Below are 26402 nucleotides of genomic sequence, written 5' to 3' on the forward strand. Positions count from 1 at the left end.
TTTTGTTAAAGTCACCAGACATGTTTCTTGCAGAGAACATGAAGCTAGGTTTTTTAAACTAAACATAAGGATTTTGTTCTGTTTTTGTAATCACTTTTTTTAATAAAAATGATACATGCTTATTTGAAAGAATATCTAGCATGAAGAAGACTAGTAGGAGGAAAAGTAATAAAAAAAAAAAGGAGACAAGTTAACATTTATCGAGATCTCAGCATATGTCAAATATGATTTTAAGTACTTTCTGGGTATTAAGCCATCTAATTCTCACAATGGTTGTATGAGGTAGAACCATTAACACACTCATTTCACAGATAAAGAAACTGAAAAACACATTAATTAAATTGCTCAAAATTACAGTTATTGAGAGGCAGAGATGCTATTCCAATCTCCCCCCCACCCCAATTCCTTAGCATCTCTTATACTTCTCTGCAAAAACAAGTTAACAAAATTATCATCACTTCAAATTTCACCACCTGGAAATAAGTGTTATTAACATCAGGTGAACATTGCTTCTCAGATCCTTCTTTACATATATACAGGTAGAAGGATAGGTAGAAATAGGGTTATACCAGGCATGTCATGAAGGAATGAATGAAAGACTAAAAATGGACAAAAACTAAGAGGGTATCTTGCATCAAGGATGATGATTAATCTCATTCTGTGATAAAACTTTAAAGTAAATAAATAAAAACTTTAAAACGAGGTTGGTATCACAACACATTTTTAAACTGCTGTTAACACTTCCTACAATCATGTTTCCACCTCCCAATTTTGTGGATTACATTATTATTGTCAAAGTCTATATTAGATTAGATTCTGGTATGTAATTGTAATACCCCCACTATTTCCAATTAGTCCCATAATTGAACGGATTCACTGTTCACCATAAATTCTTTTATCATGATGTCTCCACTGCTGACGTCCTTACGTTGACTCATCAGTTAACTGACTGCTTTAATTTATAAGTAGGCTTTTCAAGAATGCCTTAAGAGTTTGCAATTTTTTGAGTTCATGCATGTTTGAGAATATCTGTTTTTTTGCCTTTATATTTGAATGAGATCTTGTTTGATTAAAAATGTTAGTGTAGGAGCTGGCCTGGTGGCATAGTGGTTAACTTCACGTGCTCTGCTTTGGTGTCCCTAGGGTTTGCAGGTTTGGATCCCAGGTGTGGAACTAGCATTGCTGGTCAAGCCCCACTGTGGCTGCATCCCACATTAAAATAGAGGAAGATTGGCACAGATGTTAGTTGAGGGCCAATCTTCCTCACACACACAAAATAAATAAAAAATAAATAAAAATGTTAGCATCATTTTCTTTCATTCAAAACATCATAGACATTTTCTCAGTTTGTTGAATGTTGCTGTACAGAAGTCTAAAAATAGCTTGATTTTTTTTGTTATGAGTATGATTTGCTTTTTCTAACATTATCTGAAGAAATTTTAAATCTTTGAAATTTAACAATTTACCCAGACTGTATCTAGTTGTTAGTATTCAGAAACAGAATTTCCTGGAATAAGATGTGCTCTTTCAATCTGCTGATTAATTCTCTATTATAGTTTTCATTTCAAGGAAATTTTCTTGTATCTTTAAATACCTTTTTCTTTCCTGTTCCATGTGTTCATGCACTATTTCTAGTCTGTGGTCCTTTCGGCTGTTTTCTCATTGTTATGGTCTGTCCTTTTTTTGGCGGCATTTGACTCATTGTGCTAAATCCTTCCTCAATGTCAGTGATTTAATTTTCAACTGTCTCTTCTGTTCCTTTCTAATTTATTTATCAGATTTTTAATGGCATCGCTTTGATCCTCAGCTTGTTTCTTAGGCCAATAACCTCTTTTTTAACCTCATTCTTTTATCATTTCATTTTGGAGGTTTACCTTAATGAATTCATGACCTTAATAAGTTGTTCCATAGTATGAAGCACGCGAGGGAAATTTGTTCCTTAGGGTATAATTTCTTTTAGGTTGGATTTTTTTTCCCCGTAGTATTACCGCATAGTTACCATGCAACTTTCTGAATATCTTGCTCATTCTTGGACAGCTCCGCTGAGATCTATATATTGTGATAAAGTGTGGGTTAACTCTCATTCATCCAACAAGAATTTAGTGAACACTTCTATGTGTCAGGCATGTATCAGTGAATAAAATAGAAAAAAAAAAATCCGTTTACATTCTGGTGAATGGGGGGAGGGGGTTGTAGACTGGGAAGAGAAAGATACAATAATAAACATAGTAGATAAACATACTATATTACGTTAGAAGGTGATAAGCACTATGGAGGAAAAAATAGAGCGAAGTAAGGAGAATTGAGAGCACCAAGGTAGGGACAGGTGTGAACTGCAACTTTAGGTAGTCAGCGTAGGTGTTCCGGTTGTCTATTATCAGGTAACAAACTGCCCCAAAACTTTAGTGACTTCAAGCAACAATCATTCTATGATATCACATGATTTTGTGGGTCCGGAATTTGGGCAGGGCTTCTGTTTCACCTGGTGTCAAATGGAGTCACTTAGTGGTTTTCAACTGGTGGCAGGGTTGGGCTAGAGGATCCAGCATGGCTTCACTGGTCCAAGAGGGTTCGAGATGACTTCCCTCACATGCCTGGATTCGGTAGGGATGGCCAGAAGCCTGGTCTCAGCTGGGACGCTCTTCTTCCTTATATAGTCTCAAGATGTCTCCAGGTGGTTTCTATAGCAAGGGAGTCAGACTTCTTACAAGGAAACTCAGGATTCTAAGAGTCCAAGGCAGAAGTTGCTAGTCTCAAAGATAAACCTGCCATAACCTTGCCAGCATTGGGCTTCGTTCATTAAAAAACAAGACAAAAAAACCCCACTTTCACTAGATTAGAAAAAAATTCTCCTCTTCTGGTTTAATTTTAATTTCTTTCACTATTGATGAGGGTGTACATTTTTTGGAATAGAATTTTATTTAATGTCTTTATAAATAAAATGGTCAGAGTTTAAACTCTTCTCCAAATGTATTAAAAAAAAAAACCCTCCAAGGTCAGCCCTGGTGGCCTAGTGGTTAAGTTCAGCGTGCTCCACTTTGACAGCCAGGGTTCAGTTCCTGGGCGTGGACCTACAACACTTGTCTATCAGTGGCCATGCTGTAAAGGTGGCTCACATACAAAAATAGGTAAGATTGGCAACAGATGTTAGCTCAGGGCAAATCTTCCTCAGCAAAAACAAAAAACCCCTCCATAACTTTATAAAATATCTTTCAATTAAAATTCATTGAACGCATTTTGAGTGTCTACCATGTACAATCACAGCATTAGGTGACAGAGATACTACAGTAAAAACAAACGGTTTTTGCCTTCAGAGTTCACATTCTAGAGCTGCGCCATCCAACATGGTAGCCACAAGTGGCCACTGAACACTTGAAACATGGCAAGTTCAAATTGGGACATGTTATATGTGAAAAATACATGCTTAGTATGAAAAAAAGGTAATATCTCACTGACATTTTTATGTTGACTATATGTCCAGATGATAACATTTTGGATATATGGGGTTAAGTAAAATATATTGTAATTAATTTCAAGTGTGTTTTACTGCTTTTAATGTGGCTACCAGAAAATTTAAAATTATGTATGTGCTTGCATTATATTTCTGTTGGACAGAACTGTTTTAAAGGATTGACAACCTCTTTTAACCAGTTAAGTGGCCCTATGAATATACTTCAAATGCTGAAGAACAGGAGGCAAAGCAAAGGTAAATCTGGGGGTCAATTTTTGTTAATTTTCACAAATTTTTAACTTAACTGTTATTTATTAGTGTGTATTGCATAACTTGCACAGAAACCTTCATCCTTTTAACTAAAAAATTAAAATTATAACAATCTGACATTTACTTTGACGCTTGAAGTACACTACAGTTTGTTTATTCACAATTTAATGCTCCTAATTAAATCACACTTAACTAGAATAATGGGAAAAGTGGTTAATTATTACTTTTCCCTATCAAGTTAAAACTCATTACTTACACTTTTATTCTTCAGGAGTGTGTGTGTTAATCTCCACTTAAGCACACTACCATGAAATAATACGCCGCTGTAAAGAACGAGGTGGATCTAATGTATTGACAAGGAAAGATGTCATGATGTATTATGTGCAAAAAGGCAAGTTGCAGAAGACTGTGCAACGTGGGAGCCATTTTTAGAACCATCCCTGTGTGTGTCCTGTATAGGTGCGCATAGCAAGACACTGGGAGGATACACAGCACACGTTTTTAGTGGTGGATGGATAGGAAGGTCTTTTATTTTTTACTTCATATACTTTTAAGTCTTCTGTATTGTTTGAATGTTTGTTTCAACGAGGACATTCAGTAACTTAGAAAAAATATATTAAAAATGACGGATTGCTAATAAGTAATTAATACATTTTGCATCATGAATTTAAAATAACTTTTAAACTTTCCTTGGAAGCAATAATGTTTTCAAACCCTTTACGCTATGATTGTGACCAGAAAACCCACTGTATAAATAATAAAACATGTAAAACTGAAAACCATTAAATTATCACATTACAGAGACCTTTTAAAGCAAAATTACACCCTGGTACAGAAAAGGAGCTCTCCTCTAGATCTTTGATCCCCTTGGAAATTATAAGAAATACTTGGGCCAGTAAAATAATGTACGGTCCGTTGCCTATCCAACAGCTATCTGCCAAGCCCCCTGCCCGTCTACCCCACCAGCCTCGAGCAAAACATGTTTCCTCAGAGCAGCCATTCTTCAAGGGAGGCCATTTTTAAGTTCCTGGGCAAATCTTTTTGGTGATGAGCCAATTGTTAAGGAGTTTTATTCCCTTTGCAAAATGACTGCTTTAGACACAGACATTGCTACGGCCATGAGGGCAAGTGAAAGTGGAACGTTCCTCTTATAAAAAAGGACATACATTTCTGCCTCTGGTTGTCATTTGTGACCTGGAATGTTGGCTGTCACTTTGGGGCCACACGGGGAGACGAAGCTCATATGATGAGAATGGTAACAGAAATACAGAAGGTACCTAGGTTCCTGAGGACATTATTCAGCTGCTGAATTAGCCAATCTAGAAAGTGCCCTCTGCCTAGACTCCTAGTTATCAAGCATCCCAACCCTAAAGATCCCAAAACTGTTTCTGATGGCTAGAATAATTCAGGCACATCAATTGAAGAAATCAAACACTTATTGAGTAAATGTTTATTTAGTAACAGCAACACACAGTTTCTCAAGAAAAAGATGAGGTGAACTCCCCAAAACAGAACAAAGCAACCTTCCATTATTCTCAGGTTACATCTGAATGTATAATCTTATACTCCTCTTTAATAAATGTCAAGATACATGAAACACTTGGAGGGAGATATCCAAATTATCATAAAACCATAAGATTTTAAGGGAAAAAGCAGTTTAAGGGTGGTAATCTCTACATATCACAGTACACCAAGATGCCTTCCTGCAGCTTTAGAACCATTACTACTCAAAATATTAATATACTTATGCAAAATACTTATGTGAAAAATTGGAACACCTGCAACCTTTTCCAGTTTCTGATTTCAGGAACAGGTGCGAACCACCATTGCCTTCACAGATTCTCTGTTACAGAATTCATCAAAGGCCAGTGGTCCAGCACCGACAACGCATGAGATGCATGTGTGTCCTGCTAAGGTTCGAAGGGACGACATATTCTACAGGTATACTACAAACTCTGAATTACTTTTGCACAACATTCCAACATTCCCTGAAGAGATTTTAAACAAAGGTTGAAAACAGCTGTTTTCCATCATAGTCAAAGTCAATTTACTTTTTAAGTGGAATATGCACTGCTGCGTTCTCTTCAATTTTTCCAAGGAGTTGCTATGATGTTATGTGAGTGAATATGCTCACAAATTCAGAATGGACGTATAAACTAAACATAAGCAAAAACTCCATAACAGTTCTTAAGTTTGATATTAAAATATCTGACGACAGATCCAAAGAGCACTTACAGTATTAGTAGTAAGAGAAATTTTCATTTTTTTTAATGTCTTTTCAAAGGTTCTCTTTTGTTTGAAAACTGAGTTTACAGAAAATTCTAAAGAAACAATCCCATTAGACATTTGGAATTATTGGTAGAGATGAGGTGACAATACATATTTTCCATTTAAAACTAAGGTTGATGTTGATTTGTAATCAATTCTAAATCACCTGGTCCAACATGCTATTCCACGTTCTTCTCATGATTCTGTAATTGCTAGATATTTGAATTAACATCACATTCATTTTTAGTGTAAAAAAAGAACAATCTTGTACTACCTTTTAGACTTGTCTTAAGTTTATATAACTTCGTTTTAAAATCTAGTTTCATATTCAATGAATTAAGAAACAACAAACGCCAGAACAGTTTACCAGACTTTAATAGGCAAAAAAGGGTTGCTTTGGCAATGTATAAAAGGATAACTATTACAGTACAAATCATTGTTTCATCTACTTTTATTAAATATTAAAATGCAATAAGGCAACCGTTGTTTTAAGACACCTGAAATTACATTTAATAAATGGATAACTGGCCCCACACCTGACATATTGCACCCCTACTTTCCTTCTCTATTTACTCTAAGGAACCAAAACAATTATTCTAAAAAAACCAGATCGGTGTTCTTTCTTAAAACACCTCAAAGAGATTCTGATTTGTACTAAGGTATTTCTTACAATATAAACTTCTGAAAAAGAAGACACTGTATTATCTTTTAAGTTTTTTTCCTCGAATGCATTTCTCCTGTGCCCTGTTCTCTTGAATCCATTCCTAACTGCTCAGCTGAAAGTATGCCACTGAGGAATCAAGAGATGTAACGTATTGTGTAAGCTGCCATTCAAGGCCAGGCAGTGATTCTCAAACCTGGCCTCCTTCCAGTTCATCTGGGACACTGATGCGATAGATTCCCGGGCCCCCTCAGACCCAAGGAAGCCGTCCCCTCCACCCTAACGTCCCGTCACTCTGTGTGGTTAGTCTCGCATAAGCCAACATTTGGGATGACAACAAACAACACTGAAAAGGAAGATATTCGTCGTCGTGTTTTCACAGGTCTTGGCTCACAAACTGGGAGCCAGTGAAAAAATACAATGTTGAATCATTAGCACTAAATGACCAGTGAGCAGAGTGACCCACAAACAACTCTAGTATCAACAAATCGACCAAAGGAAGCCCTGCTGCCCCCTCCATGAACGCCAGCCCGCTTCCTGCCCCCAGAGGGCCTCATGGACCAACACAGAGGAAGGCAAGCAGACAAAGGCATAGGGTGGGGTGGCTGTTTCCCCATCATCTCTCTCCATCACTGCATCCCCACTTTCATTCCATCTTTTCTCTTACTCTGCCTTTTGCCATTCTCACTCTCATACCCTTCTCTTTCCTCACTTTTCTCACTTTCTCTCTTTTCCTTCTTTTTTTGATCATTCACTTACATCATTCTTTTCTTCTCTGCTTTCCTTTCCTTAAAAACTCTTCCTTACCTAATATAAGCAAATTCATACTGGAGCCACAATATATGTCAGGAAACATTCAGCCTAAGGAAACAGAATGATCTGCACAGGAGACAGCAAGATGAAACAGACCTTTGACAGCAAGGCTGCTGTGGCACCATATAAGCCATGCAGAATGTGTTCAAATCCCTCCTCTCTTCCGTGTCTTGTAACTTCGTGACTCATGACTTCTGAGTCTCATGAGGTTGAAAGGGCATATTGATTGTTTACAAACCTAAGGCACAGAGAAGGTTAAACGATATGCCTGGGGTCCCTAAGCAAGAAGAGAATCCAGATCTAGTTCACAGTCTGGTGTTCCTTCCATTACACCAATAACATCTGACTAGAGGCAAAGAGCAGTCTGTCAGCAGTGATATCGTTTCAGGCTCGAAAATCTCCAAAGACAACTGGGTTACTTTAAATATTATGAACTATTCTTTCTTCATGGGGGAAAAACATATCTTCATAAAATGTAAATCACAACATATATTTTCTAAAGGTTTCCAAGTTCTTTTAAAATGGCTACTTCACACAAAGGAAATTTGACTACATTTTAAAGTCATTCCACTTTGGTAATACTGTAACCCAGAGATAGTTCTGAGGTCAGAATTGTTCTAACACGTAGACTCAAAGAATAGATAATGTAATTTATATAAACTGCATAGATATACTGTTTCACAAAAAGAAATATGTTCTCTAAGCTGTTCTACAATTTAACCTCATTAACGCCAAGAACTGCATTTCTTGAGTATGCTCAAGGAAAAAGTTACCATATAAATTCAGAAAACTCCTTTTAATATTGTTATGGATGTTCTGTGATATCCTAAACTTTAAGTAAAATAGTCCCTAAGAGGAGAGTTTTCACCATAACCCAATTTATGGTAAAATGCCCAATTGGGTGAGGTCTGAATAAACCAGAAGAACCTTCCAACTGATCCACAATGTAGAGTGTGTGACAGTGTTAATAAGCCGCAACATGTGAGACCACAGTATACAGTCCAACTGGATTAAACTATGACCACACTCCACACAGTTCCAATCAATCATAGCAAAGTCCACATGGTTGAGAGTCTCTGTTCACTGAGGAAATTAAATCTAAGGAACTTACTAATAACATAAATTCATATCTTGTCAATAACCCCACGTAATTCCTTTAATATTTCAGAATCACATTTATAATCTACCAACTGTGCCAAGAACTATGGAATCCTAACTTCAATGTTCAAGTTGGCAAAATGATTTCCAGTGGTTCCCAAACTAGCTGACATCAAAATCGTCTGAGGTGCTTATTAAAAATAGCATCATAATGTGACTTATTTTTGCACCCCGATTCTAACATTGGAGACAATAAGGGAAATCTGCTTAAGGACTGGATATTCACTTAATATGGTGGAGGTCTGATGTCATTGTAGTTCTCAAAGTGTTCATAGTGGTGAAATAACACGATGTCTGGGATCTTTAAGATACTTCAGCAAAGAAAAAAGGCCTAGATGATGCAAATATGGTAAGATATTGGTAAGTGTTTGATGTGGAGAATGAGCACCACTGTACTATTCTCTCTACTTTTGTGTAATTTTAAAATCTCTACATTAAAAAAAAAGTTTGCAGCCCCTATCCTAGACACAGTGTATCTCTCAACGGGCTCCCCAAGAGGATCTAACACAGCCACAGAGGCAATGGTCTCACTTGGGGTCCGTTAGAAATGATCTTACATATACCCTCCAAACTTCAAATTCTAGGATTCTCATTTTCAACTCAGCAAACTCAATTTCAACCGAGTTCACAAGTTCTTATGTTCACCATGGCACTCTGCCAAAGATGTAGAGATTGTGCTCTGTAGATGCAGCTGCTCTAGGAGTGCTGGGCTGGTTATCAACTTCTATCTAATTTGCCTCTCATACACCTTCCTCTTTCAGTTTGTCCCTGACTGAACAACAAAAGACAGGACAACTGTACAGACCAGCTCCTTCTGCATATTCTCTGTATCCAGAGGGCACTATGTCTTCATAAGCCAAAAACCACTATTTTCACATAAGTGATATTTTTCCTTCATGATCTTCCCTTCTCTAAGAATTAAAACATCAAAAAGAGAAAAAGACAATAACCATGTAGCACTTGGTAAAATGAGAGATGTGCCCAGCACAGTACACGCAACGTACTTAGAATCTATAGTTATATTAGACAGTGGTCGAGAACACTAAGAGAAGCAATATTTTTCTTCAAGATTTAAAAAAAGAACTGTCAAGTGATATTCAAAAAGGGCATATGTGCACATTAACCCAATCAAAACTACTTTTTCTATAGCCAGATGTAACAATCTTCTTAATCCAAATCATCCAGGGAAGTTGTCTAACTTACTCGAAAGAAGGCTCTATACATTTGCTTCTTCAAAAATATTTTGTAAAGCCATTTTGAGGTAGAAAAAAAGAAGCTTAAATGGACTACTTTTTTCTGCTCCAATATAACTAAAATTACTGTTCACAGGAAGTATATAGCTTATGCATTTTGGTCTATCACATTTTCCACTGTCATATAAGCATACTATTTAGGATCTCACTATATTATCAGCATATTTTTTGCTTCCAGAATGCCCAGTAAAGCTGAAAATTTTCATTTAAAGTGATAAAAAACTTCCCAAAATATCTGTTGAACAATCTTAGCGGTTTTGGCAAGACAGTTTAGCATATACAGATGAAAATACTACATTTCACAAATACACACACGAGACTAAAACTGCAAAATTGTCACTATTTTCCTTCTTTCTTATACAGCTCAATTTTAAATGTGCAGCTCACTTATAACCTAGAAATAGTTTTAAACATGATTGTCACAAAAATATTTTAAAACAGAGATGAAATGTATAAAGGCACACACATAGATTGTCAATGGTTACACATCGGTTACATCACATTTCTTTAGAAACAGAACTTTTTTCTGCTCCTGTAAACAACTTTTTTCTCACACATTTAAAGTGAGGTTAGTGCTGACATAAAATTATTGCTATACTCACAGTTTGAGTGTTTCCACTGTGTATGAGGTACATTTTCTCCATCCATACACTCCTACTGTTCTTACTCACTTGAGTATAAGAGTCAACCAGTCTGTAGGCTACAACCATTCAACAATATTTTCATCAATACTGGAATGATAGCAAATAACATTACAACACATCAAAGATCAAAAATGTCTTCTTGTTGGAGTCCAAGACATTAAGTTATTCTTCATTACATGAATATATTGCTCATTTAACTTCTTCAGGAAAAAACCATTATTCTGAAGATGAACAATTCCTTCCTGAACACTTCATCCAAGACTATTCCTTCACAGACATCCTCTGATCCTTCGTTGTTTTCATTCATTTGATTCTGCGGTCACCAAGAATCACCTTTCCTTTGGTGGTCTATCAAAACGATCTCGGAGGCTTTTTGCTAGCTGTTTGATAAATATCTTGTAAATTTTTCCACAGTATGTATGCACGGTCTTTTGGAGCTCCAGTTCTAAAGGTTTTAATAAGGAACGGATGTTGTCATCTTCAAAAGAACACTAGGGAAAGAAAACAAAAAGACAAAGATACACATAAAAATTTACATTCCAAACAACTTCTTCAATCAACTTAATATTTACAACCTCCATTTAAAGCTTCCCAAAAAGTACATGGCTCAACAAATATTTTCAATGAATTAAACAGAACTACGATCTTATCTAAGAGGTGGGAGAAAGTCAGGTTAAATCACTGGGAGTATCGGGGAAAGCTTTTGAGAGAAGAGGTAATGGAGGCAGGTCATTCCAAGCCAAGAACACATCCGAGGGCAGAGAAGACCCAGAGACACTGACTGGTGTGAGACGGTGACCAAAAGCTCTGGAGGTAGCAGAAAGACACTAAGGAAAGCCAAAAATCACTCCGAGAATAGTGTAGAGGCTGGACCGGAAAAGAATGAGAGCGGTGTGGAGTGGGAGGAACGCAGAACGACAGCATAGTTCAGCACTTCCCAGAGAACCCTAACTGCACAAATGATCCCGAGGACGAAGACATCTGAGGATGCTAAACATCACACACTCTTCATGGGGATTCACACTGGCACGTGAAAACTCTAAAAAATAAAATAGAAAATACATCTCTTGAATAGTTTTAGCCCACTAGTTCCAAAATTCTTTTTGGACCAGAATCCTTTTTTACTGTAAAAAGTAGTAATATCCCAAGGAATATATTTTGGAAAACACTGTAGTAGTGATTAAGTGGAAATAACTTGTGATCTTACTTAGCATTTTCAACCAGGTATCTTTTTTCATTTAGTGTTTGCAAGTAGGTATATTTTCAATTAGAAAGATGTATGGGGCTTGAAAATAGAACATTTTACATGAAAGTTTGAAGTCAGTGAAAAATACAAGATCCCAAAGGAAATTCAGAACCTGAACTCTGGGGGGCTGCACAAGACCTGAGGTTACCCCTGAGGTTCAGCACCGTGACACGAGGGAGAGGACATGAATGCACCACTGCAATCACAATGAGTGAGTCTGCGGGCTGCTGTGGCCAATCTATGGAGACGGAATGAACTTAGATGCTAATTCATAACAGGATTTTATCGGTGTGGAGATGCAAAGAGATCCTAAACCTTGGTATCTCTTAAGCAAGAAAACGTGAGCATTAACTGCATGTCGAAACCATCACTCTTGCGGTGATTTTTAAAACACAAATCACATATACGGAAGGTAAGTATCTAAAATTGTTTTGAAGACCAAAAAAAGAGGAGAGGAAGTTTAATCAGGAAGAATGTAATGAAAATAATAATAGCTAGCACACAGCCACCTTGGAGAAACTACTGAAAGCTGGACTGGTTAAAAAAAGGGGGCTTCCTACACGCCAGGCACCTTTCTAAGAGCTTTATATGTATCAATGCATTTAAGCCCCACATCCACTTCATGAAATAGGTAATATAATTATCCCCATTTACAAGGAAGCAACTAAGGCAGGGAAAAAGAACTTTCCCACAGTTACAAAGCTGGTACGTGGCAAAGGCAAGATGTCACCCCACTGTCTGCTCCAGAAGCTCAAGCACTTCACCCACACACACACCGCCTATCCAGACAGGCAGACGGAACCGTGCCAAGCCGGTCTCAAAAGTTCTGCTGAAAGATGAAGCTCGATTAACAGTGGGAAATTGGAAAAGTGCTGTGCTGTATACAGACATGCCTAAATTTGCTAGGGGTTAAAAGTGGCAGCCAAATTGAAGAAGGCAACCTTTATCAAGGTTTATCACCATTATCAAGTGACACTATCAAGTAACATTTCAATGTGTACAAAAAACATCTGGTTTGAGAGGCGGGTAATAAGGGGAGACCCAACTGTGATCTTTTCCTTACTGCACAATGACAATAAAATGAAATCATTACAAAGGTGTTTAAAAGTTAACTCCCAGGAATATGAGGTACTGGAGATTCAGTTTGTTCATTTTCATGTGATTTATATCCCAGTGTTTATGGTTAAGAATTTTTTTTCCTTCACTGGGAAAGTCTTTTGATGACTATTTTCCTGAAATAAAAACAGTGGCTCATGAATTAGAACTCTTTTAGTCCATCGTATAACACAAGCAATTTGACCTTTAAGGGAGAAGATGATAAATAACCCAAATATCCACCTATATAAATGCAGCCTGAAGTCCCTGCACTCTGCCATTCGCATACTCTGCAGTGCGCGCAGAGCTGTGTGGTGCGTAACCAGCATCCCGGTGTTCCCTTTCCCAGAGGCCACAGGTGCCTTTCCCTGACTGCAGGCCTCTTCCCATCTTGCACGCTGTGCCGGACTCGTCTTTACCTTTCCTTCCCTGCCTGGTCCTCATCCTTATAGCTCAGTCCAAATGTCAGCTCCTCGGAGAAGCCTCTCCTGACACAGTTAATCACTCCCTCTTCACTGGCACAGTACCCCCTACACAAACTTTTAGGAAGGTCATGCTTTATACATGACTGCCAGGTGAAAGGCAGCAAGTAAATGGTGAGGCTATGATGATAATTCGAGGCATTTTCAAAGAACAGAACATGTTTTAAAAACATGGCAGTGCAACCCAACCAATGCTAAGTGCCAACTATATACAAGAAGGTAGTGTAGGAGGGGAACATTCAAGATTCTCTCGCAGAGACAGTTATGCAAACCTTAGCAGGGTGTGCAGTAAATCAAAGTTAACACAAAACACCAAGAAATATAATAATTCAGAATGAAATAGATGAAGCAGAAAACACCTCACAGAGCAATAAAGTGTTTTGTTCCCATTCTGAATTTGCAATCATAATATTTTTATTCACTCAACAACTAATATTTAACAAGTACGTATCGAGTGCAAAAACTGATTTGCTGGCAGACATGGCCTTGCATTTACATTTTAGAGATGGATCACATCCTTTCTAATTCATATTGTTCACTGTACTCGATGGCTATGACTAAGCTTCTGTCTGAAACTTGCATAAATACTCTTGTCTGAATGCAATTCTTCTAAAAATTATACTTCTTACTGAATTATAGATAAGGAAAGATAAAAATACTAATCAAGAGCACCATAAAAGACTGATTAACCTCATTAAGTTGAAAAATGGATGGATACAGCTACAGTTAACACAGACTCAAAACAAACACAAAAAATCATTAATTCAGTGTTGAAATAATTTTAAAAATAAGATTTACTTTTTAAAAATCAAGCGTAATTAATCAGCTTAAAACCATTACTCAGCTTTTTAAAGGAATATATTTATAAAAGATCAGAGAAAAGATCAACTAAAACTAGCAAGATTTAATTCCTTAATAACGGACGCTTTTTAATGCTCAAAGGAAACAAAGAAACATTTTTATAGGAATGCATTTCTTTTCTATCCTGCAATCTCAGAACCCCAAAAGTACTTTTCTTCATTTTTATCACCTTTTGACAACCCATCATAAACATTATTAAAATATGGTATTGATTTCTGAAGGCATACAAGGTCTGCTACATTAAAATGAATATCAACACTAAATTTTATAATTCTTCAGTGAGTGTAGTTGTTATCATGATAAACTAATTATTCAGAAACCTTATGTGTCAAGGTTATAGGACAAAAGAATCTAGCAAATAACACACTCAAACAGTAGCCTACAATGCTGTTAGCACTCTGTCTATTGTCTAGTTTGAGAAATGCTGGTTTCCAGGCAGAAACTCCAATTCCTCACCCCTGCAGATCATCACCTCACCACATCATCCCCACCGCGGTCCCAGCCACCCTTACTTGCACCCGTCACTCCGGTCACACCGTGAACATGCAGCGCCTGATCTCCCTGGGGAATATTCATAACCCCTGAGTCTTTCCCCCAGGCAGATCTCAGCCCACACAGCCTCTGCTCATCTGGCAAACTCTCACTCATTTTTCAGGGCCCACTTCTAACACCTCCTCAGCAATGAGGCCTTCCCTGGCCTCAGATGTGAATACTGTGACACTCTTTCACAGTTCTGGTACCGTCTCTGTCACAGTGGATTACAGTTAAGTATTCTTACCCTCATTCCTACTAACGAGGCTATACTAGACCAGAGGTTTTTAGTCATTAGTAAATAATAAGAATCTAGCAAATAGGGGCACCAACTTACCAACTTTTCTCCTGACCCCTAGACTTAAATCAAACTAGTACTCCTATTATGGACTTATATTTTGTCTTCATGTCCACATATAACTAGGCACAGTCTAGCAGAACAGAGAGCACATCCATGTGAGAGATGTGTGGGCACGTTCACTTCTTCCCAGGTATCAGTGAATCAGCTGCCTGGACAGTGAGTGATAGAGCTCACTTAGAAAAATCCTAAGTCCAATCCTCATGTGGATTTGCCCCAACTCTTGGTCCCCAACATATTCAGAGACCTGGTTCATGCATCATTCTAGAGGTATGTGAAGCATAATCGTCTCTTCCTATCAACCCACTTTACTACACAAAAAGGGGCTGTAAGAACAAGAAAAAAAGAACAGATAAATGGGGCAGGGTGGGGGAGAGACAGTATAATTTTTTCCCAAACTCAACATAAAGCAAATGCTTAAAAGAGAAAAAACCTCATTTACAAAGGCAACAAAGAAGTTAAAATACTTAAGCCCAAACTTAAGATATGTTCAAAATCAACACGAAGAAAACTATTAGACATTCCTGAAAGACACAAGTGGAAAGATAGTCCTTATTCTTGATTAAGATGTCTCAACACCATCAAAATGTCGGCAGCCCCAAGTTAATATGTGAAGCTGATAGACTCCCAAGGAAAATATCAATAGGTTTTTTTTATGTAGTTAAAAGAGCTGATATTTGTGGAAAAATAAATATACAATAGCTAAGAAAACACTGAGAAGGACAGGCTACAAAGAAAGAGTAGCCCTATCAGATACTAAAGCATAGAACAAAGCCTTTCTAATTAAAATAGTGTGGTGGTAATGCACAAACGGACAGACGAATGGAACAAAACAGAAAATCCAGAAATTACAAGTGGAGCTTTAGTATATGATGAAGTGAGTATCTCAAATCTTTGGGTTAAAAATCGACTTTTAAATGAATGGCGCTGGGACAACAAGATAGCCATTAGGAGAAAGATAAAATTACATCCCTTCCTCACCCGATACAAAATAGTAAATTCAAATTGACAAACTGAGTAGAGGACAAAATAATAAAGAAAGAGTATATAAGAGAAGTTTTCAATAACCTGAGTCTAGGTAGAAAAAGGCTTTCTAATTATGACTTATTTTAAAAAAAAAAAAGGTTGCTAAACTTGATTACACAAAAATTTTAAAAAACAAGCAACTTTGCATGGCAAGATATGCCATAAACAAAGTCAAATTGGGAGAAAGTATTTACAAGAGATGTCACAGATAAAGGACTAATATGGCTAATATATACAAAGAACTTGCAACAACTGGCGGGGAGGGGGTGTAAAGAGCAAAACTCCCTCCTGAGGACTGGCGGCACTGCTGTAAAGATGCTACAAACCCCTGAACTATACACTTGAAATGGGTGCACTTTGTGGTATACTAAGTATGTATCAATAAGGCTATTTTTAAAAACCTATAGGAATAAGTAAAAGATTTGAAAGAAAATTCACCCAAAAAAAGATATAAAAATGGCTCGTATAAAAAGATGTTCACCTCACTCATAAGAGAAACACAAATTAAAACTGAACTAAGATTCCATTTCTCACTCATCAAAATGGCAAAATTTTAAAAGCGTGATAATACACTCCATTGATAAGGCTGTGGGGAATGGGCCTCCTCATAAATTGTTGGCAGGAATGCAAATCATCTCTATGTAGGGGAAATAGACAGCATCTTCAACCCGCTAATCCCTGCAACACAAACATACAGCTGGCAAGGCCATGCATTGCTGTATTATGTATAATTCAAAATGCTGGAAACTACCAAAATGTTCAAACAGAAGAGATTGGTTGAATAAACCAGTACATGTATAAGATGGAGTACATACAGCTGTAAGAAAAAAAAAAAAAAAAAAAAAGAAGGTATTTATAAATGCATGAATCTCCAGAATATTTTAAGTGAAAAAAGCAAAGAGTACATAAACATAAACAGTATACCACCTTTTGAGTAAGAAAAGGGGAATTACAAAATGTACATGTGTCTGCTCATCTATACAGGAAGGACAGACCAGAAAACAATGAAACTGGTAACCTGTGGGACGGGGGTTTGGGGTGGAAGGATGGGGAAGGAGTGATACTCCCGAGGAAACTCTCCCATTGTTTTGACTTTTTGAAGTATATTAATACTCCACATACCGAATTCAACTTAAATCAACAAGGATGGGAGGAGAAAAACCTTAAAACTGAAAGCATACTGAAACAATGAACCCAACTGTATTTCAAATGAATGAAATAACCACACTGAAAGGGAAGACAGCAGAACCAACACAAGTAACTGAACACAGTACTGAGCACACACCCTGTCTGGGAGCAGGGGAGGGCAGGAGGCAAGACTGGAAACGAATCCTGAACTTTTTAGTAGTTGGTTTTTGCAAAGAGGGGCACAGAGATAATAGTATGAATGGAGCATTTTTGAAATTATTTTAATTGTACTACTGTAGGCTTAAGCAAATGAAGAAACGTTTTATGTTCTAACTGTGTAAGAAAGGAGATAAAACATAGAAACCAGAGTAAGAGAAGACAAGAAAGAGCTTGGGGGGATGGAAATGGAGGTGTCAGTGTGAGCACATGACCGCAGGTGTGTGTTTACATTTCTAGCTCTGTCATGTCACTGAAAGGGCTTGGAGGCGAAGACACTCTTGTAGCACTGAACATGCCTGGCTCCAAGAGCCCACTATCAGGAACCAGAGCTCCTTTGACAGATGGCTAATTTCAGGACTAGGGCAGGGAAGGCATAGCAAGATGAGCCTGAAATATTTTGTAGTGACAGATAATGAGGAGGTACTCAAAATAATGATGGCAATATGTCTTTGGGCACAAGAGGTAGCCGAAAGGGGCCCCCAATGGCCAAAGCTGGAACAACTTCAGCATCAACATAAATAAAATGGAATAATGCATTATAAATCATTGAAAAAATATGTATGATGAGTTTATACTGATAATGTATAGATCAAAAAATGGGCAAAAAGGGAGGGCTCTTCCTTCCAGCAGAAGGCCAAGTGCCAAAGCTGCATGTGGATGGAGTGCTACAGTTGGACAAGCAGCAATTTGCAGCTACCATAGTAAACACTAGTCTGAGCAAGAACCAACAATGGATGCTAAAGCTAGCATGGAAATTTTGATGAGCAGCAGGTTATTTACATGATTTTAAAGTGTTTCCCCAGAGACTGCTTATAAAAGGGAAAAATAACTAAACAGTGGAGAAACTGAACACTTAGACTGATGATCAAAATCAACATCACCAATGAGGGGCACGGAGACAAAGGTGACTGTGATATCCTGAGGACACAACATCACTTCTTAGTATTCGACCAGGAGGGCACACCTGGACCTAATCATATGGAAAATCAGACAAGCCAAGAGGAAGAACATTCTAATAATAAAAGGGGTGAAGGGGCCAGCCCATGGCCAATTGGTTAAGTTTGTGCCCTCTGCTTCAGCGGCCCAGGGTTTCACTTGTTTGCGTCCTGGGCGCAGACCTAGCACTGCTCATCAAGCCATGCTGAGGTGGCGTCCCACACAGCACAATCAGAAGGACCTGCAATTAGAATATACAACTATGTACTGGGGGGCTTTGGGGAGAAGAAGAAGGGAGGAAAAAAAAAAGAAGACTGGCAACAGATGCTAGCTCAGGTGCCAATATTTTAAAAAAAAAAAAAGAAAGAAAAAGGAGGTGAAGGGGCTCTATTCTCCAAAAACGTCAATGTCATGAAAGACAAAGACTGATGGAGAAACTGTTCTAGATCAAAGGAGAATAAAAATATATGGATGGGAGATAAAAGTAGTGCATCAATACTGAATTTGCTGAAATTCAGTTTGATATCTGAACTGTGGTATTAAGAGAATGTCCTTGTTCTTAGTGAAAACACACCAATGTTTTTAGGGATATAAGAGCATGATGTATGCAACTTACAATCAAATGGCTCAGAAAAAAACAACGTAGAGAGAGAGAGAACTAACGATAAAACAAATGTGGTAAAATGTCAATAATTAATGAACCTGAGTAAAAGATATGGAAATTCTTTGTACTATTCTTGCAAATTCTCTGTAAACTTAGAAGTATTTCCACATAAAAAGTTAAAAAAAAGAAACAAAAAAACAAATGCTTACATTTCTCAGTGCTTCGTAAATAGCTCTAAATGCTGGTTGCTTATCATCATGGTAAACACCTCTGTTCCCATGAAGAATAAAGATTCCTTCTTCTTCTGCTTCTTGGCAATTGCTTCCATATATACAATGATCTGGTCGATAATTCCATTGACATGGAAAGACAAAAAGGCTTTCTAGGTGAAGAAAGACAAAACAACGAAGTAAATAACCCTAATTTCACAGAGTTAACATTTGCAAAAACTTTAAAAACACAGCTCTTACACGATCAGATTTAAAGTAGTGAAAAAGATGTCTGGCCTTTAGATCTCTTCCTACTGAGTCAATATTCAAGAAAAGTTTTACAGGCATGTCTTGGAGATGCTGCAGGTTCGGTTCCAGACCAACACAATAAAACGAATGAGTAAAGCGTGTCACAAATTTTTTGGTTTCCCAGTGCATATAAAAGTTGTTTTTACACTACACTGTAGCCTACTAAGTGTGCAAGAGCATTATGTCTACAAAACAACATATATACGTTAGTGAAAAAATACTTTATTGCTAAAAAATGCTAACCACCATTTGGGCCCTTCAGCAAGGTGTAATCTTTTTGCTGCTGGAAGGTCTTGTAAAAAACGTAATATTTGTGTAGTGCAATAAAGCAAAGCACAATAAAACAAGGTATGCTTGTACTCTGTCTTAAACATAGTGATAACCATCAATATAAACCAAAATCAAATAAATGCATTTCTTCATTTTTAACAAAATATTACTATGATATTTTTTTACAAATGCAAAGAATAAAAGAAATTTAAATGATTACCTGGATTGTGAAAAAATATGATATTCAACAGATCTTGATCACCCCATGTGATGTTTAGTTTGTATTTTTTAAGCAATGGCATAAGTATGTCTCCCCATCGTAGTCGCACAGTGGTCATGTCATTCTGTTGGTAAATACATTAAAAAGATCCTCAGCCTTCCAGGTTTGATATGGCAGCAAAATGACAGTTCTCATTCTTCCCTTAGCAATCACTACAGAGTGACAAGGAGAAAGGTACATTTTTGCTACAAAACCAAGTGACCCTAACGTAAACCTAGATGTAAGTAAGTCTGTCGGTTGGAGTGGAGAAGGTAACAAAAGAAGAACTGTGAAGGAGCACGTCAAAGTGATAAGACTAACAAACACTGGGAAAGAAAGGGAAACGGTAAGTAGTGATAGTCTCAGCACCGTGACTGTGACCTCACCTTAAATAGTTTTAGTTTTAGCACATATGTCATACGTCTAGACGTAGTGTCTGTGCCTCTGTCACAGAGTTGTTGAGGATTAATATATAATAATAATAGATATATACTCGGCACATGGTACATACTCAGTGTTAGCTATTAATTTTGTTACCATGATCACTATCATTCTTACAGTGATTTGCTAATCTTTTGTAATTGGCATCTTAAAGAGATCATCTGAAATTGATACATCAAAACTAGATACTTGGGGTCAGGCCAGCCCACTGTCACAGCAGTTAAGTTCGCACGTTCCGCTTCTCGGCAGCCCGGGGTTCACCAGTTTGGATCCCAGGTGCGGACATGGCACCGCTTGGCAAAAGCCATGCTGTGGTAGGTGTCCCACATATAAACTAGAGGAAGATGGGCACGGATGTTAGCTCAGGGCCAGTCTTCCTCAGCAAAAAGAGGAGGATTGGCAGTAGTTAGCTCAGGGCTAACCTTCCTCAAAAAAAAAGAAAAAAAAAAAGACACTGAATTTCATCAGGTGCCTTTTCAGCCTCCATAGAATTGCTCCCACCTCATTATTTTAAAACTCAGCGTCAAATACCTAAGGAAACCACAGAGTTGAAAGAGAGCTCTGGATGTGTGCATCTGGGGTAAGAAGGCGTGGAGCTGAATACTAAGCCTTTTGGACATATTCGACTCAAACTCTCCGGACTTAAGCCAGTATTCCTCAAAGTGTAGCCTGCAGTGTGCTGATCAATGAATTTTTATATCCTCTACCAGATTAAGCGCAGAAATTAAGAGGAAGATTTAGAAACTTTTACAGCAATTTAACAGAATAATTTTATGTCTATTGAATCTAATATTTTTTCTAGTAACTTATTTATATCATTTTTACAGAAGTATCTGCTCATGACAGATTATATATTTTTAAAACATTGATCCTTCTCCATAGACAGTTTGAAAAACATTGTTACAAGCTGTTCTAGGATATATGATAAACTCGATGGGAGTATAAACAATCTATTCTTTAAGAAAGAAAAGCCAGAATTCCTGAAAAACTCTACGTATTTAAACGAAACATGATCTGTATAATTGTATTACCCTTGTGTGAAGTTTCTCAGAATGCAGTACACACAGTAATTATAAAATAATCAGAAATTTCCCCCCCCAAAAAAATCTGGAAAATGACCGAAAAAAGTTTTACTTAAGGAAATAAGAAAATACTTTATTGAATGATGAGTCACTGAGCATGTTAACTGAGTGTTCTCAGGATCTGAAAAGGAAAATTTGAATTGCACGAGGACAAAAACCAGCAATACAGTCAACAGATGGGGATATACATCTATTCCAAGAAACATATCTAGTCAAAGAAAAATCAATGAAAGACAAAAGGAAAGGTCTAGTGCAGACTTAGGAAAAAAGTCAAAGGGGGTGAAAACCTTTTACAACTTAAAGGAAAAGTCCTGCTAGAAAAGTACTTGACAAGAAGCACTAACACTAGTAGTATTTGCTCATGACAGAACCTCGAATGTCCATGACAACCAATGAAAAACCGTGAAAAATGCGTTTAATAAAGAGGCTTTATATATAAAAGGAGTTTAAGTCAATAAGAAATAGAAAAGAACCAAGGAGACAAACGGTCAAAAGATGTGAACGAACAGCCATTCACCAAGGAAGAAACAGAAATGGTGAAAAAGCACATGAAAAGATTTTCATCCACGCTGGTAGCACAGTCAGGGAAGTACAAGTTAAAATACATGAGATATTTTTCGGCCATATAACGACATCTTCATACTAGTACACACAAACAATAAAACCAAATCATCCATTCTGCGTAATATTACACACATTAAAAGTGTGATAGACTATGTGTACTGACATAAAAATCAGTCAATTATATATCTACCAAGTAAAAAAAGCAAGCTGAAGATATATACAAAGATCCTATATATAAGTAATAATGTACATGTATGTCTGTTTCAAAACACATTTTTTAAAGGGTCTGAAGAATATACAGCAAAGTTTATAATGTCATTTGGGCAAAGGAATGAAATTGGGGATAGTGGTGTGTGAAGGGGGGGAACCTGTCTTTTTACTCTACATACAATGACCTGTTTAAATTTTTATAAGCATGATTTAGTTTTAAAAAAATGTAGTTCTAATTTACTATTTTTAGCAAACCTACTACCAAAAAGCACATGTATTACATTAACATCAATTAGTTTCACTTTCAGAATTACATATGCTTTTGAAAATAGATGGACTCATTATCAGCCTATCTTACACATAAATATAAAACTGACAGCTGGCTGTTCATATTACGCTCCAACAATGCTAGAAAGTGGGAACTCACCAATTCCCAAAGATTAGTTACTCCAATCATCTCTGAAAAGTTCTATCCCTTTGGTAAGATGTCCATTACTATTCTGCTCTCATAAGCTGTATATACAACACAGTAAAAGTCCTCTAACACATACACCTTTCAAATACGTAAAAACAACCATCATGTCCACCTCATGGTAAGGTGTTCTCTTCCCCAATATTTTTCAATGATTCATTAATAGCCTGGTTTCTAAAACTTTTGTCTGTCTTCTGCTGTTAATTGAGTCTCTACTTTATGCTAGACTCTGTGCTAAATATTTTGAATATGAAGTTGTACACTCTGCCCTCAATAGGTGGGGAAAATAGACAAAAATTACTTTACAAAGTAATATATAGCAGGATATGAACAGGGTACAGTAAATATACAAGGAAAGGATTCTCAAGATGCCTTATTTATATTCTTTGGGTTTTCTCCAATAAATAGAAAAGGTTAAGAAATATCCTCATTGGGATGCAACACTGCGAATACAATCACAACACAAAATACAAAGCAACAGCTTAACAGGTGTTGTATCATTGTCTATCAAGCATTATGAGAAACAAAGAACAAAAGAGCAGAATTTTTACTTTTTTAAGATATATAACTATAATACATCAGGTTGGAACTGAACAGTCATGAATGGTACGGACTGGGTGACAGCAAAGCAAACTAAGAATTTAAAATATGGCCATTATCCTAAATGGGGAGTCTTGGAGTTTTTCATGTGATAAGAACCATGGGGCAACATTCATGGATCTCTAGGAAACAGTTTGGGAAATTATTAGTAATTCAGTTATATCACTGGAGCTCTAAAATTTAAGATTGGTGCCAGAAATTGTAGAATTAGTAGGAAAAAACAAGGCAATGTTTGCTACAGATACAGCCTGGAAAACAATCAGGAAAAACAAAGAAAGATATATGAACAAAGGAATAAAAATCAAAAAAATGTGTGGAAACCTCTCAGCAATCATAATTATAATAGTTGGAAATAAAGCAAGTCTGCGTTGTTCCTACTAGACAAGAACAGGGTTGTCTGGAACACAGGGATGGTAGGTACGAAGGAAACTGTGCCTACTGAATTAATTCACTGTCATGCCTCTTGTAGTTTTCTCTACACAGAAGAAGACAAAAGTTTGAAAGTTGAGAAATTATTTAATGTCCCTATCTGCATGTCTAGCACGTCTAGCTGGTTTAGAACACGCCACAGACAAAAGAAGAAGGGGAGGGGAGAAACTGTTAACGCATTTAAGAATGACATTTAAATAAGTAAAAAGTAAGTAAAAAATAATCATAGATTTGAACCATACAGCTGTATTCTGAAATTTAAAAAAAAATCAAATAATGGTCTTACACTAAATTATCTCTGCAGTTCTTTGCAACACTAAACTTCTCATAATTCTATGAACTCCCAATGAAGAGTTACTGAGAAGTCACATTATTCCTCAGCAGATAATCTTACAGCACCATCTTCTGGTATAATATTACTGTACATAGAGCCTAACAATAAGAAAAGGAAGAAAACTGATGGCATTACAACATCTGTTTTATTTAGTAAAACTTTATGGTACATGAAATTTCGAAATTCAAGATATATTAACAAGTGGGTAATTTAAGAAAGATGTTCACTGTTGAGCAAGAACACAGGTTACAATGCCCTCATTAATGCCTTCCACTGTGGGACACAAAACTGAAACGAAATCAAGGTTTCAGGAAGGTTCAGAAAAATGGGAAAGCTAAAAAAAAAAGCTAGGTTTACTAGATGTACAGAAGGTAAGAGTGATGGCAATGATCTGCCCTAAGACTGAAATGTCCGGGTGTGGCTGGTCATGGCTACAAACAGCACTGCTGCCTGTACCAAAGGTAAGAGGAGCAACTCTAAAGGAGGTGAAGATTTAAATCAGACACGCAGAAAAGGAGTAATAAACACTGGTGTAAATTCTGGCCCACCCGAAGCCGTAAGAAAACTATCTGACAAATATATATGCACACAAATATACATCAATAGTCAACTGTAAAAGACATAATATCCCCTGGTGTTTAATTTAGTCCTAACTAGATGTAGGGTTAAACAGTAAGTCTATGTTGCTGTTTCAGAAGTCACTATTCTTAGCTAACATTTAAGGACTCATGTTGCACCACGCTCTATGCTAAGCATTTTAAATGGATCTCTTTTAAACTGACATTTTGGTAAGTCCATTTATTATCCCTGTTTTTCAGTTGAGAGAACTGACGTTTGAAAGTTACCTGGCTAGTGGTTAAATAGTGCACAGGTGTCAAAGCTAAACAAAAAGCCAAACAGTTTGACTCCAGAGCCCACAAACGGCAATGACTTAAAACTCAGCACATATAAAACTCATTGATTGACATGGACTGGTAAACAGAACAACACGCTCATGTGTTCAGAATGCACAATCAGAGCATTTAAATAGACCAACTCTTCACCACAATTTGAGTGACGAGGAACATGCAGGGTAGTTTTTTAAGTTCACTTCCACTAGCACCAATGTTTACTTATGTGTTAGCCTCTGTTCTAACTCATTCAAGCCTCACAAAAGCCCCACGACATAGGTACTGTTATCCATCATCCTCATTTCACACATGAGGAAACTGAAGCCCAGAGACAGGCAGAACCTACCCAAGGCCCCAGAGTTACTGAGCAAGGTCCATGGTTTGAACCAGGCCAACAGGCTCCAAAGTCTTAAACTCTTAACCACAACTCTCTGTTTCCCCCCAAGATACTCCATACTTTAGGTTCAAGTACTCTGGGGCTGCACAACTGCTCTGGAACAACAATCCAGGAAGACCATGCTCACTTAGTGCGTTGTTGTTTTACTTCATTGTCACGCCATCTAGTGTGACCCGCTGTAACGCTCTAATAAACAGAACACTAGGAACAAACTTTTCTTCAACTATTCTACATAACTGGAAAAATTCTGAATCATTCCCCCTTGCTTTCAATAAAACGAAACTAAATTGGAAACCAAACAATTTGGAGGGAAAAAAGGAGCACATTAACCAACCCCGAGTCAGTGACTTACCTTGAAATACTTCCTTCTCATTCTAGTCATGTTCATCAACATAACCCCAGAGTTCACTCCAGTCTTTCCGTAGTACGGGTGTCTGGCAAAGCGATTATACCATCCTATTCGAGGCTCTTCATGTTCTGGTGCCATGGCAGCAATTTGCGTGGAATTGAATTTCTTTAGTAAAGACCAAATATCATCAACGGGCCGTAAAAAAAGGATATCCGTGTCGACATACAATAGTGAGTCAACTTCTTTCAGGATTAACTATGAGGAGAGATATTCGAATTATTAACCATAATTTTATTTCTTTAATGTACAACATAAAAGAGGCTTTAATTACAAAAGATATACCTAAGAGCCAAGCTAATTTACAGTAATATTTAAAAGTAATTTTTCCTAAATCTGTCACTTCTTACAACAGCATATAGAGAGATACTATGCTAATCCTTATATTAATTTCTAGAAAAGAAAAGCTATGAAGACAAATCAGAACAAAAACTCAACACTAACAATTGGAAGAATAAATAAAATACAAGCTATATTCAGGAAGGAAATGTTTTTCATCACGGAAAATAACATTTACTTAGGTGAA

The 26402-nt window shown here is 37.1% G+C and overlaps 1 protein-coding gene across 2 annotated transcripts in view; it reads right to left on the reverse strand.

Moving 5' to 3' along the window:
• Window positions 1-5156: 5156 nt before the first annotated feature.
• The window catches only part of GXYLT1 (glucoside xylosyltransferase 1), a 46468-nt gene continuing 25222 nt past the window's right edge, over window positions 5157-26402 (reverse strand). For both annotated transcript variants that reach the window (XM_044756017.2, XM_070494229.1), the window contains 4 exons: window positions 25823-26074; window positions 20013-20136; window positions 19214-19386; window positions 5157-11009 (listed from right to left, as the gene is read on the reverse strand). In XM_044756017.2, the coding sequence (XP_044611952.1) occupies window positions 10848-11009; window positions 19214-19386; window positions 20013-20136; window positions 25823-26074 (711 nt within the window). In that variant the 3' untranslated portion in view covers window positions 5157-10847. The remainder of the gene's footprint in view (window positions 11010-19213; window positions 19387-20012; window positions 20137-25822; window positions 26075-26402) is intronic.

The sequence above is a fragment of the Equus asinus genome, chromosome 22, assembly GCF_041296235.1.
Source record: "Equus asinus isolate D_3611 breed Donkey chromosome 22, EquAss-T2T_v2, whole genome shotgun sequence".
Taxonomy (NCBI): Eukaryota; Metazoa; Chordata; class Mammalia; order Perissodactyla; family Equidae; genus Equus; species Equus asinus.